At 37.3% G+C, this 16250-nt stretch overlaps 1 protein-coding gene across 1 annotated transcript; it reads right to left on the reverse strand.

Moving 5' to 3' along the window:
* Positions 1 to 4594: 4594 nt before the first annotated feature.
* DEFB125 (defensin beta 125) lies at positions 4595 to 13812 on the reverse strand. The gene is made up of 3 exons (XM_054466859.1): positions 13755 to 13812; positions 4789 to 5118; positions 4595 to 4680 (listed from the first exon to the last, which is right to left on the reverse strand). The coding sequence occupies exons 1-3, from the start codon at positions 13810 to 13812 to the stop codon at positions 4595 to 4597; spliced, it is 474 nt and encodes a 157-aa protein (XP_054322834.1).
* Positions 13813 to 16250: the final 2438 nt, after the last annotated feature.

Below are 16250 nucleotides of genomic sequence, written 5' to 3' on the forward strand. Positions count from 1 at the left end.
ATGCAAAGAAGCTCTTTTTTAGCAATTGGGAACATTATATCTTTTTTTCTTTTTAAACCTTTAGTTTTTATTCAAACTTCTCTACAAAATTTGATCCTAATGTACTATATTTTTGTGTTTGCAAGTCTTTTATTAATCTTTCTATCACATTTCTCTATGACAAAACATAGACATACACTGTAGCTTATTATTGTGAAATCGCTTTGAACATAAGACTCTAATGTTTACACAGTTCTTTTAACCTCTTCCAAGTGATATGCTAAAAATTTCATAGTAGGCTATTATTAAAGTTTATCTTCAAAGATCTGTTTAACATTAACCATCAACTTGATTGACACCCCCATCGTTGCTTTTGTAAACAAAAAAATTAAAAACACTTTTATTTCCAAAGGATTTGTTATTCAAAGTCTATGATTATTCACTTTCTGAATACCAGCACCAGTATTTCAATTGTCCACTGGAGGTTTGTTCACTCAGGGCAATCCATGATTGTCAGATAAAGGGTGGGTGAGAGGTAAGTTTTCTTTTCAGAGTGGGAGAAGGAAAATTGAGAAATTGGAGTGATAAAAGAGGAGTCTGTTAAGAATGCTCCAAAACATCATAAGAAATTTGGAACTTGAGGGTCTGAAATTTTATTCCTTTAAACTATCAATATGTATAGCTTGAAAAATCTTTTTGTAACCAGTATTGCTGTTTGAAGACTACTGTTTTATATTATATAAACTTCTCATATATATTAAGATAACTGCCTGAATAATTTGTTCTCAAATTTTTATTGAGCATTTCCCATGTGTGATGCACTGTTCTTGCAGTTTGGATCACAGATGTCAACAAGACCAAGAGATGAGGACTATATGTACATTATAGCAGGGGTGTTAGGCCATAAGTTAGTAAAAAAACAGAAAGAAAGTAAATACTCAAAATGATTTCAGAGTTCAAATGATGGGAAGAAAATAATACAAAGTAGAATGGAAGGTGCTCTGCATGCTCAAGGAGTGTGTTTCAGGAAATGACAGTTGAGGCAAAAATATGGAAAAAGAGCTCCCTAGACTGTTTCTGTGAAAAGCCAGTGTATGACCTATGTGATGAGGTATAGCCATGAAAAATGGAAAAATAGCTTGCTAGACAGAAGTACACTGAAGTGAGGGTGATCAACTTGTCCCAATTTACTCTGGATTTTCTTGATTTTATCTCTCTAATTCCCATGTTCTGGGAAACCCCTCAGTCCCAATCAAATCTGAATGATGGACACCCTAACTGGCAGTCTAAGACCTATTAGAATATGAGGTCTACTGAAAGGTCAGTAGTCTGATGGTCAACATCCAAACTACAGCCATAGTCACTGGCAGCTTGGCTTGGATCACATAAAAAATAATTAGAGGAAAAAACCTTTTTGATTTTGAGACATTCTGGCATCTGATATTGTGGCTTTCAATAGCACCCAAGCCTCAGCCCAATTTATTAATAACTAATCAGTTCTTTTGCATTTCCTGAGGAGTGTTTTACTTCCAATTATGTGGTCGATTTTACTTCCAATTATGTGGTCGATTTTACTTCCAATTATGTGGTCGATAGTCTGTTGATTTGGGGTGGAGAGTTCTGTAGATGTCTATTAGGTCCACTTGATCCAGAGCTGAGTTCAAGTCCTCGATATCCTTGTTAATTTTCTGTCTCATTGATATGTCTAATATTGACACTGAGTGTTAAAGTCTCCCACTATTATTGTGTGGGAGTCTAAGTCTCTTTGTAGGCCTCTAAGAACTTGTTTTATGAATCTGAGTGCTCCTGTATTGGGTGCATATATATTAGGATAGTTAGCTCTAGTTGTTGAATTGATCACTTTACCATTATGTAATGCCCTTCTTTGTCTTTTTTGATCTTTGTTGGTTTAAAGTCCGTTTTGTCAGAGACTGGGATTGCAACCCCTGCTATTTTGTTCTTTCTATCTGCTTGGTAAATTTTCCTCCATCCCTTTATTTCGAGCCTATGTGTGTCTTTGCGTGTGTGATGGGTCTCCTGAATACAGCACACCGATGAGTCTTGACTCTATCCAATTTGCCAGTCTGTGTCTTTTAATTGGGGCATTTAGCCCATTTATATTTAAGGTTAATAGTGTTATGTGTGAATTTGATCCATATTTAATAAACAGTGCTGAGAAAACTGGCTAGCCATATGCAGAAAACTGAATCTGGACCCCTTCTTTACACCTTATACAAAAATTAACTCAAGATGGATTAAAGACTTAAATGTAATACCCAAAACCATAAAAACCCTAGAAGAAAACCTAGGCAATACCATTTAGGACATAGGCATGGGCAAAGACTTCATGAAGAAAATGCCAAAAGCAATTGCAACAAAAGCCAAAATTGTCAAATGGGATCTAATTAAATGAAAGAGCTTCTACTACCATCAGGGTGAACATGCAGCCTACAGAATGGGAGGAACGTTTTGCAATCTACCCAGCTAACGAAGGTCTAATATCCAGAATCTACAAGAACTTAAACAAATTTACAAGAAAAAAAAATCAAAAAGTGGGCAAAGGATATGAACAGACACTTCTCAAAAGAAGACATTTATGCAGTCAACAAACATGAAAGGAAGCTCAACATCACTGATGATTAGAGAAATGCAAATCAAAACCACAATGAGATACTATCTCATGCCAGTCAGAATGGCAATTATTAAAAAGTCAAGAAACAATAGATACTGGCAAGGCTGTGGAGAAATAAGAATACTTTTACACTGTTGGTGGGAATGTAAATTAGTTCAACCGTTGTGGAAGACAGTGTGGCAATTCCTCAAGGATGTAGAACCAGAAATACCATTTGACCCAGCAATCCCATTACTGGGTATATATCCAAAGGAATATAAATCATTATATTATAAAGACACATGCACATGTATGTTTACTGCAGCACTATTTACAATAGCAAAGACATGGAACCAACCCAAATGCCCATCAATGACAGACTGGATAAAGAAAATGTGGTACATATACACCATGGAATAGTATGCACCCATAAAAAGGAATGAGATCATGCTCTTTGCAGGGACATGGATGAAGCTCAAAGCCATCATCTTCAGCAAACTAACACAGGAACAGAAAACCAAACACCACGTGTTCTCACTCATAAGTGGGAATTGAACAATGAGAACACATGGACACAGGGAGGGGAACGTGACACATTGGGGGCCAGTCAGGGTGTGTGGGGAAGGGGAGGCAGAGCATTAAGACAAATAGCTAATGCATGCGGGACTTAAAACCTAGATGATGCGTTGATAGGTGCAGCAAACCACCATGGCACATGTATACCTATGTAACAAACCTACATGTTCTACACTTCTATCCTGGAACTTAAAAAAATAATAATAATCAGCCGGGCACGGTAGCTCACGCCTGTAATCCCAGCATTTTGGGAGGCCGAGGCAGGTGGATCACAAGGTCAGGAGATCGAGACCATCCTGGCTAACATGGTGAAACCCCTCTCTACTAAAAATACAAAAAATTAGCCGGGTGTGGTAGTGGGTGCCTGTAGTCCCAGTTACTCGGGAGCCTGAGGCAGGAGAATGGCATGAACCCAGGAGGCAGAGCTTGCAGTGAGCCGAGATCATGCCACTGCACTCCAGCTTGGGCGACAGAGCTAGACTCTGGTCTCAAAAAAAAAAAAAAAGAAAAAAACTTAATCAACTTTACAGTTAATAACTGCTTCTCTGTAGTATCATAGAAGACACTTACTGACCCACCTGTTGCCATACAAACAGCAGTCACATGTGTACAGCCATACAAAGCATAGAAACACTGCACACAACTAACATTCATGGACAACACAGAGACCTGAAGAGGTATGTTATGAGGCTGCCATACTTGGAAGTTGGACTTCTAAGTGGAAAGAAGATTGGAAAGATAAGTAGAATTTGAGATGCAGCTTTTAATTTAATATGATGTACTCTCAAGGCAAGTCCCACTTTTATCTCTATCCAGTTAGATCAGTGCTTGTGCTGAATGAAAGAATTAGCTTCTGACTCTAACTGTTAGTTACCAGCTAGAACCTTAAACAAAATTTGACGTCATGACACAGAAAAGTATTTAGGGTCAGAACTTACAATAAAAGGTGGAGGGTGGAGAAGGGAACATTTGTCTGGAACTGTCTTTCTATATGCTTTTATATGTTCTCCTATATATGATAGTAGTGGGCCAGGCACAGTTAAAGTAAAAATTCTTGTCTTAGTCATAATAGGCAGCTCCAAACAATGGTCTTCGTTTTTGTTTTTGGCATGGGAAAATACATAGACATACAAATGTTCACTTAAGACAAAAATTAGCTCATATATTTTAGTACATCAGAGGAAAACAGATAAAGAATTTAAGTCCAATTGAGAGAATCCTTGTATCTTCTATACATTTCTGTCTACACATTTCTAATTGTAAGGCAACTCTCTTGGCTGTTGTGTTGGTAGTAGCAATTATGTCCATCCCCATGGTCATCCAATCCCTGACGGAATTTTCCTGGTGAAATTGGATTGGTAGAATCAGCTCTTTGGATATTATTTCCAGCAGTATTTCTAGTTGTTCCACACCAGAAGTAAATGTTAATTAATTATGAGTAAGAGCTGTCTGAGAAGGTGGTGGCATAGTCTCGGAAGTGGCAGTCTCAGATGGTGGCATAGTAGTCTTGGAAGCAGTGGTCTCAAATGGTGGCATAGTAGTCTTGGAAGTAGCGGTCTCAGATGGTGGCATAGTAGTCTTGGAAGTAGTGGTCTCAGATGGTGGCATAGTAGTCTTGGAAGAAGTGGTCTCGGATGGTGGCATAGTAGTCTCAGGAGTATTGGTCTCGGGTGTTATGGTTTCTCCAAATTTAGTTGTGTCAAATGTTATCAGATCATTCAACATAGATACTGGGGAACCAGTAAAAGAGTCCACATCACTATAATCAAATGTTATATCCTCTAGGTGAATCACAGGAAATGCTGGTCGTCGAGTGTATTCATGTGATATTATTATAGAAATGCAGCATGATAGCTTGTTCCTACAAAGAAGTATGTACCTTTCAGTATCTAAACATCGTCTTCTGCAATGTCCTATATTATTCTTCCAACATTTTTGGGGTTCAAAGCTACCTGTAGAGAATAAAATATAGGTCAAATTTTTAACTCTGGCATCAACATAACAACTTTTCATTCATTCAAAAATTTATTTTTTTGAATGACAAAATTATTTTGTCAGTCTAGATGACTGACATCTAGACTAATATGATGTCAAATTCAAAAAGCCATTGAAAGAGACAAACAGGAGAACAAAAAATGTATATTAAAATTGTGCTATGTGCCATCAAAGAAGTTGTGTGGAGAAAAGGAGAAAGGTAGAAAAAGAGAGGAACGGAGAGAGAGAGAGCATACTTAGACTGATACGAAACCTGGATAGAAAGGATGAAAATGAAAAGCCCAGGACCAGATGGATTCATAGCTGAATTCTACCAGATATACAAAGAAGAGCTGGTATCATTCCTACTGAAACTATTCACCCAAAATTGAGGAGGCAGGCGTCCACCTTAACTTATTTTATGAGGCCAGCATCATCCTGAGACCAAAACCTAGCAGAGACACAAGAAAAAAAAATTTCAGGCCAGTATCCTTGATGAACATCAGTGCAAAAATCCTGAACAAAGTAGTAGCAAACGGAATCCAGCAGCACATCAAAAAGCTGCTCCACTATGATCAAGTAGCCTTTATCCTTCGGATGCAAGGTTGGTTTGACATATGCAAATCAATAAATGTGATTGCTTATGGATAGCATTTAAAGTACAGAAATTGATAAACCATGGTGGTTTGGAATAATATGAGAAAAAAAGAGGATTAGAATTAAATTCTAGTGAGTTTCAATATTAAGAGATAAGAGATCAGATAAGAGGAAACGACTTAAAAGGACCAATAAGATAAGTCAGATCAAAACAGGAGAATAAGACACTAGAGTCTTAAAGCAGACCCCCAGCAAAGCAGAGCCCCAGCAAAGATTTGAATGTAATAGTTTAGTTGAGAGACAATTCCTCCCTCAAAAAAATCAGTGGAGAAATGTAGAAATCAGGAAAGCAAGAAATCCAAGAAAAGGTGAGTTATAACCTGTTATTATCATGAGATCATCTATCAACTGCTGGCCAGCAGCACGGCTATATTCTGTTTGCTCAGAGGACAATCCCACAGGGAAGCCCAGCAGCCAGGCTACAAATAAGCCTCAGACTCATGGATGAGCCTGGGGAACATGTTACATTCCGTTAAGTGAAATAGACACAAAAAGATAAATACCACATGTTCTCATTCATAAGCAGGAGCTAAAAAATTTGAGTTCATAGAAGTAGACTGTAGAATAGTGATTACTAGAGGCTGGGAAGGGAAAGGAGGATACAGAGAGGTTGGTTAACAGAAAATTACACCTAGATAGGAGGAAAAAGTTCCAGTGTCCTATAACAGGGGTCCCCAACCCCTGGGCAGCCAATGGGTACTGGTCCATGGCCTGTTAGGAACCAGGCTGCAACAGCAAAAGGTGAACAGCAGGTGTGCGAGCATCACTGCCTGAGCTCCACCTCTTGTCAGATCAGCCAAGGCATTAGATTCTCATAGAAGCGTGAACCCTATTGTGGAACTGTGCATGTGAGGGATCTAGGATGTGTGTTCTTTGTGAGACTCTAACTAATGCCTGATGACCTGTGGTGGAACAGTTTCATCCTGAAACCATCCCCAACACCACCTTCATCCCGTTGGAAAAACTGTCTTCCACAAAACTGGTCCCTGGTGCCAAAAGGGGTTCGCTGTTCTATAGCACTGTAGGGTGATGGTAGTTAACAATCATTGATTGTATATTTTCAAATAGCTAGAAGAGAGGATTCTGAATGTTCCCAACATAAAAAAATGACAAATGTTTGAGGTGATATGCTAATTACCCTGATTTGATCATCACACATTGTATACATGTATCAAAATATCACTCTGCATCGTCTAAACATGAACAATTATTACATGTCAATTAAAAGTAAAATAGCATTTAGTTTTCATTTTATTTATTAAAAAAAAAAACCAAAAAACTTAAAAAAAAGTTTAATTGGGCATCAGGTCCTGAAGGTGCAGTGTTACCAAAAAACCTTGAAGAATGAAAGGGTGCACAGTTACAATAAAAACCTTGAAGAACTAAAATCCATCTATGTTTTCTTCCCATAATAGCCTTGAACTGCAAATAAGGGAATTACCACAGGAAAAAAAAAATATTACCAAGCCCCAAAGTTATTCTACACTAGGCTCAATGGACCTGGACTATTTATCCAGCTTCCCCTATAGTTGATAGATGATCCCAGAGACAGCTGATAATTTTCTGGCATTTCTGGATTGCCCTGTACAGGGGTATTTCTTTTTTTTTTTTAACTGTAAAGTCTTTTTATTATTGAAGTATAAAAATTGTTTACCTATAACTATATATAATAGAAGTCAGATACATATATATAACATTTTTCCCAGTTTAGTTTGGCTATTCATTTTTCTTAAAGGCTTTATCTAAGAAAGTTGTGCTTACACTAGAATCACAAATATATTCTATATTTTTCTCTAAAAGTTGTATAGTTTTAGCTTTTATGTTTATAAGCTATCTCAAGTTAGTACTATAGTATGATGTGAGCTATGGATATTTCACAAGCAGTTGTTGAAAGACTGGAGATACTGACAGTTGCAGGTCGGGCTGATATGCATGAAAGCAAAATGCATAAAGGTTATAGGGAAAGTTGTATCAGATGCGACTACATTAAGCAGGAGAGGAGACTGTTTCTTAAAGGACAGAGTGGTCATTTTATGGTCAAATACTGCTGAGAGGTTAAAAAAAAAAGATGAAGGCAGGAAAATGTCCATGCTTTTAGTAGTTTGAAGGTCACTTCATACTGAGGATAGCAGCTTCCAAATGGTATGAGAAAAGAAACTAAATTGCAGTTGATCAAGATGTGAATGAGAGAGAAGTGAATGCAGGACCTGTAGATGAAACTCTTAAGAAGTTTAGCTCCAAAGAAAAGCAGAGAAATAAATAACTTGTGAGAGGGCAATGTAAGGTTAAGGGAGGGCTTTCAGGTTTGTTTTGAAGAATGAGAAATACCAAATGGTGTTAGCAAGCAATGAGAAAAGAAACAAGCAGGCCAGGTGTGGTGGCTCACACATGTAATCCCAGCACTTTGGGAGACCGAGGCAGGCAGATCACCTGAGTTCAGGAGTTCGAGACCAGCCTGGCCATGATGAAACCCTGTCTTTACTTAAAAAATACAAAAATTAGCTGGGCATGGTGGCGGGCATCTATAGTCCCAGCTACTCAGGAGGCTGAGGCAGGAGAATCACTTGAACCCAGGAGGCGAAGGTTGCAGTGAGCCAAGATCGTGCCACTGCACTCCAGCCTGGGCAACAAGAGCAAGACTCCATATCAAAAAAAAAAAAAAAAAAAAAAAAGAAGAAGAAGAAGAAACAAGCAGAAAAGGAGAGCTTAATATAGAATAAGGTGATGAGATGACAGAAAGGCATAGTCACAGATTCACACAGGGCAGACTGATCTGATCTTTAGATGGATCTGATCTTTATGGCAAAGGGGACAGAGGAAATGAGTGAAAAGTTCCTATTTGAATTGTTTAAATAAACGGGGCATGGGATAAGCTGAGGGGGAGAGCCATGTAGAGGAGAGGAGCAGGAAAATAAAAGACAAATAAAGGTCAGGACAAAATAGTTGTCTAAAAAAGAGGGAAGGTAGCTGGGCATGGTGGCACAAGCCTGTAATCCCAGCACTTTGGGAGGCCGAGGCGAGTGGATCACAAGGTCAGGAGATCGAGACCATCCTGGCCAACCTGGTGAAAACCTGTCTCTACTAAAAATACAAAAATTAGCTGGATGTGGGGGCACATGCCTGTGATCCCACCTACTCGGGAGGCTGAGGCAGGAGAATCACTTGAATCAGGGAGTCAGAGGTTGCAGTGAGCTGAGATCGGGCCACTGCAGTCCAACCTGGTGACAGAGCAAGACTCTGTCCCAAAAAAAAAAAAAAAGAAGGAAGGTTCATTTACAAGAGAAATGCAGTAGGATTTTCAAGCAGTGTTACTACTCATTTGAGGGATGAGGATATAAATCTAAAGGGAAACTAGTGTGCTGCTTTGTATGTTCATTTATCAAGCAGTAAACTGCATGATCATCTTTCTCAAGACAATTGCCCAAGGAGTACCTAGATAAGTGTATTCTAGGCAGAGGAAGCAGCTAGAGCTAAGTAAGGCTTTATGGAGGAGGAAGCCTGGCATATGTGCAGAAGAGCAAGTAATTTTCTAAACAACCTTGTTTGAATTTAATGTGATTATATATATAAAGCATATATAGATGTATGTATGTATGTATGTATGTATTAGGCTCACAATAATTTGGTTCATATTTTATCCTCTGGGAAGTGTTGGCTGTAGTCCAACTTCACCAATTATTTATTATACCTTTACTCTTCTGGAGTCATTTATTCTATCTTTGTTATTTTACTGGCTCCATTTTACTTTGTACTTCGTGGAATTTTCTGTAAGTTTCAAGTCTAGACCTTCCACTTCTTTTGTGCAAGACAGACTCTAACCTTGCTTCTTCATTCCTCACATCTACAAAGATTTATATCTTAATTTTTTTCCTCCAGCATTATCCATACTTGAAATATGTCATCTTGGCTCTCTTCTTCTCCTTTGTCTTTGAATCACCTTGTTCTGTCAATTATTCTTCAAAATTGTTTCTCATTTACATTCCTTCCTACTGCTTTTACATTATTCCCTCCATTCTTAAATTAGGCTATAGTCACACAGTCATCAAAATTTTGGGCCCCTACTATGGTGCAAGCACCATCCTGGGCCCTTGAGGTACATCTGTGAACTAAACAGACAAAAATCACATGGAGCTTACTTTCTAGCAAAGGGAGACAGACATAAAAAGTAAGTGCACTCCCTGCTAGAGTGTATGGTTTACAGACTTAAATCTAAGACCTGAAACTATGAAACTACCTGAAGAAAACATTAGGGAAACACTTCAGGACATTGGTCTTGGCAAAGATTTCTTGGGTAAGAAACTATGAAACTACCTGAAGAAAACATTAGGGAAACACTTCAGGACATTGGTCTTGGCAAAGATTTCTTGGGTAAGACCTCAAAAGCAGAGGCAACCAAAGCAAAAATAGACAATTAGGATTACATCAAACTAAAAAGCTTGTGCACGGCAAAGGAAATAATCAACAAAGTGAAGATATAGCCCACAGAGTAGGAGAAAATATTTGCAAGCTATCCATCTGACGAGGAATTAACAACCAAAAGTATATTAATATAAGGAGCCCAAAAAACTCCATAGCAAACAAAAACAAAAACAAATAGTCTGATTTTAAAATGGGCAAAAGATTTGAATAGACATTTCTCAACAGAAAACATACAAACAGCCAACAGGTATACATGAAAATATGGTAAAAACATGGTAAGGATGGTAATTTTTATGTGTATATTTTACCTCAATAAAAAACAAAGTACATTGTTTTGTAGATGAAAAGGTGATAAATGGTTTGCAGAAAGAAGGGAGAATAGATTTAAGGGTAATAGAAGATTCATAAACAGGAGTTGCACAAGCCTGTGTAACAAGGTGATGATTAAACAGCTTGAAGGAGGTAAAGGAATTAGTCACACCAGTATCTGAGGCAAGTACATCCTAGGCAGAGCAAACAAACAGAGCTCTATGGGTTGAGTAAGTCTGATATGTTTGGGGAAGAGCACTGGGGTCTGTGTGGCTGTAGTGGAGTGAACAAGGACTATAATAGTAGGAGATGAGGTGAGAGAGGTCATAAGGGCCAGATCCTGCAGGGCCAGGTGAGCCACTGTATGGACTCTTGTTACTGCTCTGACTATAGAGGGGGCCATAGCAGAGTTTTGAGCAAAAGTACATGATCTGACTCCCAGTGTAAGCGGATCACGCACTGTGTGTCTCCACAAGATGGTGGAAGGGAAGAGCAGGAGGACAGAGATCATGGGGAAGCTATGGCAGTAACACAGGTGAGAGATGATGGTGACTAGAATCAGAGTGGTAGCAATGGAGGTGACAAGAATAATTGCATTCTGGATATAATTTGCAGGCAGATGTAATAGACTTCCTGATAGATATGAGTGTCATAGGATATAGAAAAATCAAAGATAATTCCAAGAATTTGGTTTTAGCAGTAGAATGATGGCAATTGGGAATAATTCTTTTTTTTTTTTTTCTAGAGTGACAACAGTCATTTTCTTCAAAGAACTTCAGTCTGGAACTATTATGTTGTTAGGACATGTGATCTTCATCACCAGTATCTCAAAATCCTAAAACTAGAAATATGACTAGCAATTGTATGTTTCTAAGTAGGGGAGCCGTCTAGCCAAAACATTATCCCATGTGTGGAATTCTTTCTAAAACATACCAGATATACAATCAGCTAGCATCAACTTAAAATATATCTATTGACAGCAGTCCACTGATAGCTTGGCTTGGTAAAAAGTTGTTTCACAAGCCATCAGGTGCTATCTCACTTGAAAACACATAATATAAAGCCCAGAGAGACTAAATAGTTAAATTTCAAAACAAAACCTATACGAGAACACAAAAATGAAAATCTCTAAATCAAAAGAAATGAAAACGAATTCTCCAAAATAAAAGAGAAAAAGAGGCATAGACAATTTGTAGAAAAGTTAAATATACATTAAGCATGTATTTGAAGTTCGACTTCCCCATTACTCACAGACATAAATAAAAATTAAATATTTATATATAATATTTCATTTTTAGGACTTGACAAGTATTCAAAAATTGATAATACATGAAGCAGACAGAAAAAAAGTACATCTCCAGGAATTTTATGCTGAATGATTTATGTATAAGAAAGGTTATATTAGCCATCCTTGTCTATAAAATGTAAATGCACTTATTTATGCAAAAGCAATTTGGCTAAGTAATTTAAATAGTATCCATTCTATAAAATTTTATACAGTCATTGGAAATACAGTTTTTGAAAAATATTTAGTAAATGGGAAAATACTAATAGTATAACAGAAAATTTATAAGTATGTTACACATTTTTATTCAAATAAGAAAACTGAGGAAGAACAACAGATCAAAAATATTTTGTCTCTTTTAACTTCTTTGCAATTTTTTTACTTCTTTACAATTTCAAAATTTCCAAATTTTCAACAAATACAGCAGTGTATAATCATAAATGAATGTAGATATTAATTCTGTAACTCACATTATATCAACATGTGAATCAAGACATGACAGATCATAGGCACAGTTATAAACATTTAATAGACATGAATAGCGTCTTTCTAGGCAACATATAGCACCTCCAAATTTAACAAAACCCAAATTTCTTAGTATAGAAAGATAATTAAGAAAGTTTAGAAATCTAATGGACTGGATGTTCAAACTTATTTATAACTAAAGTGTCACAAATTCAAACATCAGGACATATTTTCACATATTAGACTGTAAAACTTGGAAGAATGTAGCAGAAAAAAACAAAAAGGACTGATAAGAGTATGGGAAGCTGACACTCTTGCAACTGGTGATAGGAGAGAAGAGTAGTTCAGCTTTTCTGGTAGGTGGTTTGACTGTGTGTGTGTGTGTGTGTCCATGTGCCCAGTCATAAGTGGAAAGACACACATTTGTTTACAAATTTTTCTTGCTGAATTGTTTTTGATATTTAAAGACCTGTTTTTCATCAGTAGCGGAAAAATTAATGTGAGGAGATTCATCTGCTCCTCCTCAAAGTTTTACTTATTGATTAAAAACAATGAACTCGGTTTATGTATGGATAAGATGTCTCTAATATATTGCTAGTACATTGCAGAACAATTCACATGGTGCATTTGCAATTGCATTTTTAAAAAACCTAAAAGGTATACACATGCAAATAAATATATTTTTATTTGCTAGGATATATAAGAAATTGGTAACATTGATTGATTCTGAAAGGGAAGACTGAAGAACTGGTATTCTTGGACAGGCAAACACTTTTCTTTTCCTTAAACCCTATTAATCTATCGATTGCTTGATACATAAGTCAATTGCAAGTATTATTTTTTAATAAACAGTTAACAATTTTCAAAAGTAGCATTATTAAATAGTGGAAACAGACTGTTCCTATTTTTCTAAAATTAGAAGCTCCCCATTGGTCACTAGTCTTTCTATCCTGTCTTTACTCCACTTATTTCCTCTTCTACCCCAAACATATATATTGTCTCTTCCATATGATAGTGCTACAGAATCTACAAACTGTCAATGGACTTGTTCACCATATCTAAGAACATGAAAATGAGGGCCTCCCTCTGAAGGTACTCCAGGCAAAGATGAATTCAAGATGGTAGGAGAACTAATAGGACACAACAATGAAATAGATACAACAGAATAATCAAAATAGAAGTGAAGTGAGGCTGAGCTAACGTTGGATAGTTATGTAGAGAGACAGATAGGGTGGCTCAGAGCATTAAGGAAATTCTTGTCTTTGGAGAAATGCCTCAGAGGACATCTCAGCTTGCTAGATGCCCCTAACAGAAAGATTCTCAGAAACCAGGGACATGGAGCTGCCAAAATAAGAGCATTTCTGCTGCTCTTTATTGGCCCAGATTTTTCCTGTAGATTCCCTCTCTTCCCATCGTGATACCCCCAAGGGCAACAACTCATCCTAGTTCCATCATCTCTGCTTTATAGGGTTCCATTACCTTTGGTCACCTGAGTTAGCAACCCACAGATAATGAAGGTCAGCATCAGGAGATTCATGGCTCCTGGGAGAGAGGAAGCTCTGTGTCCTGAAGAATACAGAACACTGCACAGCAAGGAATTTAAGTGGTCACCTTTACTGGTCTATCATGGGTGATGAACCAGAAAAGGGGAAAATGCCATGCCACCCAGATCACCAGACCATTAATTTGCAACACTGAGTGTGCATGACACAATAACGTCTGCTTCTAGAAATTATTAAAGAAAGCTGAGGCCTTATGAGAGAAGCTATTATCCCGTAGACCTGTAAGGTCTGATGGAAAGAAACAGCCCCAAGAGGAAGTTTTTGTTAACTTTAGATGGGGTCAATTGTCTTTCTCCTCTGTCTGTATGCAGCACTTTGTACATACCCAATGACAGCAGGATGGTGTGTAAAGATATCACTTGTGGCAGTCCAGTAGCTTACAATATCGGTATTCACCTTTTCTTCTGAGTGATCACCCCAGTATGAATTCCTGTGAAACAAGAAAGACAGTTTTTAACTAATAAGTTCATAAGATTCCATCAATTATGAGATAGAAGGAATTTGGAATGAAAATAGTGAAAACAGGAAAACAGGTTTTATTGGTGCTCTTCTTTTTCCCACTCCACTGTCCCATCAACTCTTTTCCCTCATTCAGAAATACAAATAAGAAATGAAATATTGAGAGAGAGGAGACATTTTAAAAGGAGAGGGAGAGAGAAAGAGAGAGAAGAGAGAGGCCCAATGTAACATTGTGTCCCCATCCCCACTACCAAAGGAGAAAAATATAGGAGATATTTGTGAAACTGCCCAGTAGGTGTGATCAGCACTTTATCTCCTGGAAGAGTTTGCTGAGCTGTATTTCTCCCACCTATGTTTAATACCACTGGATACCAAGGAAATCAGGACAATTTTTTAACCTTTTTACTGTTTAGAAAAAAAAGTGCAGCTCACTGCCCATGTTCATTTAATTTTACATTAACACGCTCTTGAGGCTGACTGATTTTCAGGGTGAAAATAAAATATACAAACTGTTCTTGGAATTATTTTTAAACAGAACTAACATCAGAATCATCTGAATCATCAGAATCATCTATTTTGGAAAAAACTGGATTCATTAAATGACTCTTTGGCCAAAAACTGTTTGAGAACAATGTTAACATAGGAATGCTACGCTTTCTAGAATTTGACATTTTCAGCGATAAAGAATTTCTATATTTTGTAAATGGAAATACCACTGCTAACAACAAGATGCTATAAATAGAATGATGACTTGTGTTTTCAAAGTCGATATATTAGAATGATGTGAAAATAATAATAAAGGCAAGATATTTCATGGCAAAGTTATCTCAGGGTAAACCCTGGAGCTGCAAGTGCCACCAGCGCGTATTCTGGGTGAAAATGGGAAAAGGGTTAAAAATGCAGGATGGCCAAAGCCATCCTAAGCAAAAAGAACAAAACTGGAGGAATCACATTACCTGACTTTAAATTATACTACAGAGCTATAGTAACCAAAACAGCATGGTACTAGCATAAAAACAGACACACAGAGCAATGGAAAAGAATAGAGAACCCAGAAACAAGTCCACACATCTACAGCAAACTCATTTTTGACAAAGGTGCCACAAACATACACTGCGGGGACAACAGTCTCTTTAATAAATAGTGCTGGGAAAACTGGATATCCACATGCAGAATAATGAAACTAGACCCCTGTCTCTCACCGTATACAAAACGTCAAATCAAAAACCAAATGGATTAAAGAATTAAATCTAAGACCTCAAACTATGAAACTACTATAAGAAAACTGGGGAAACTCTCCAGGACGTTTGTCTGGGCAAAAATTTATTGAGTAATAACCCACAAACACAGGCAATCAAAGCAAAAGTGGACAAATGAGATCACATCGAGTTAAAAAGCTTCTGCACAGCAAAGCACACAATCAACAAAGTGAAAAGACAACCCACAGAATGGGAGAAAATATTTGTAAACGACCCATCTGACAAGAGACTAATAACAGGAAATATGAAGAGCTCAAACAATTCTATAGGAAAAAAATCTAATGATCCAATTTAAAAATGGGCAAAATATAGGAACAGATATTCTCAAAAGAAGACATACAAATGGCAAACAGGCAGATGAAAAGGTGCTCAAAATCACTGATCGTCAGAGAAATGCAAATCAAACTACAGTGAAATATCATCTCACTCCAGTTAAAATGGCTTTTATCCAAAAGACAGGCAATAATAAATGTTGGCAAGGATGTGAAGAAAAGAAAACCCTCTTACACAACTGGTGGGAATGTAAGTTAGTACAACCACTATGGAGAACAGTTTGGAGGTTCCTCAAAAAACTAAAAATAGAGTTACCATACAATCCAGCAATCCCACTGCTGGGTATATACCCCCCCCAAAAGGAAATAAGTATATTCAATAGATATCTGCACACCTGTGCTTGTTGCAGCACTATTCGCAAC

Source organism: Pongo pygmaeus, chromosome 21, assembly GCF_028885625.2.
Source record: "Pongo pygmaeus isolate AG05252 chromosome 21, NHGRI_mPonPyg2-v2.0_pri, whole genome shotgun sequence".
Lineage (NCBI taxonomy): Eukaryota > Metazoa > Chordata > Mammalia > Primates > Hominidae > Pongo > Pongo pygmaeus.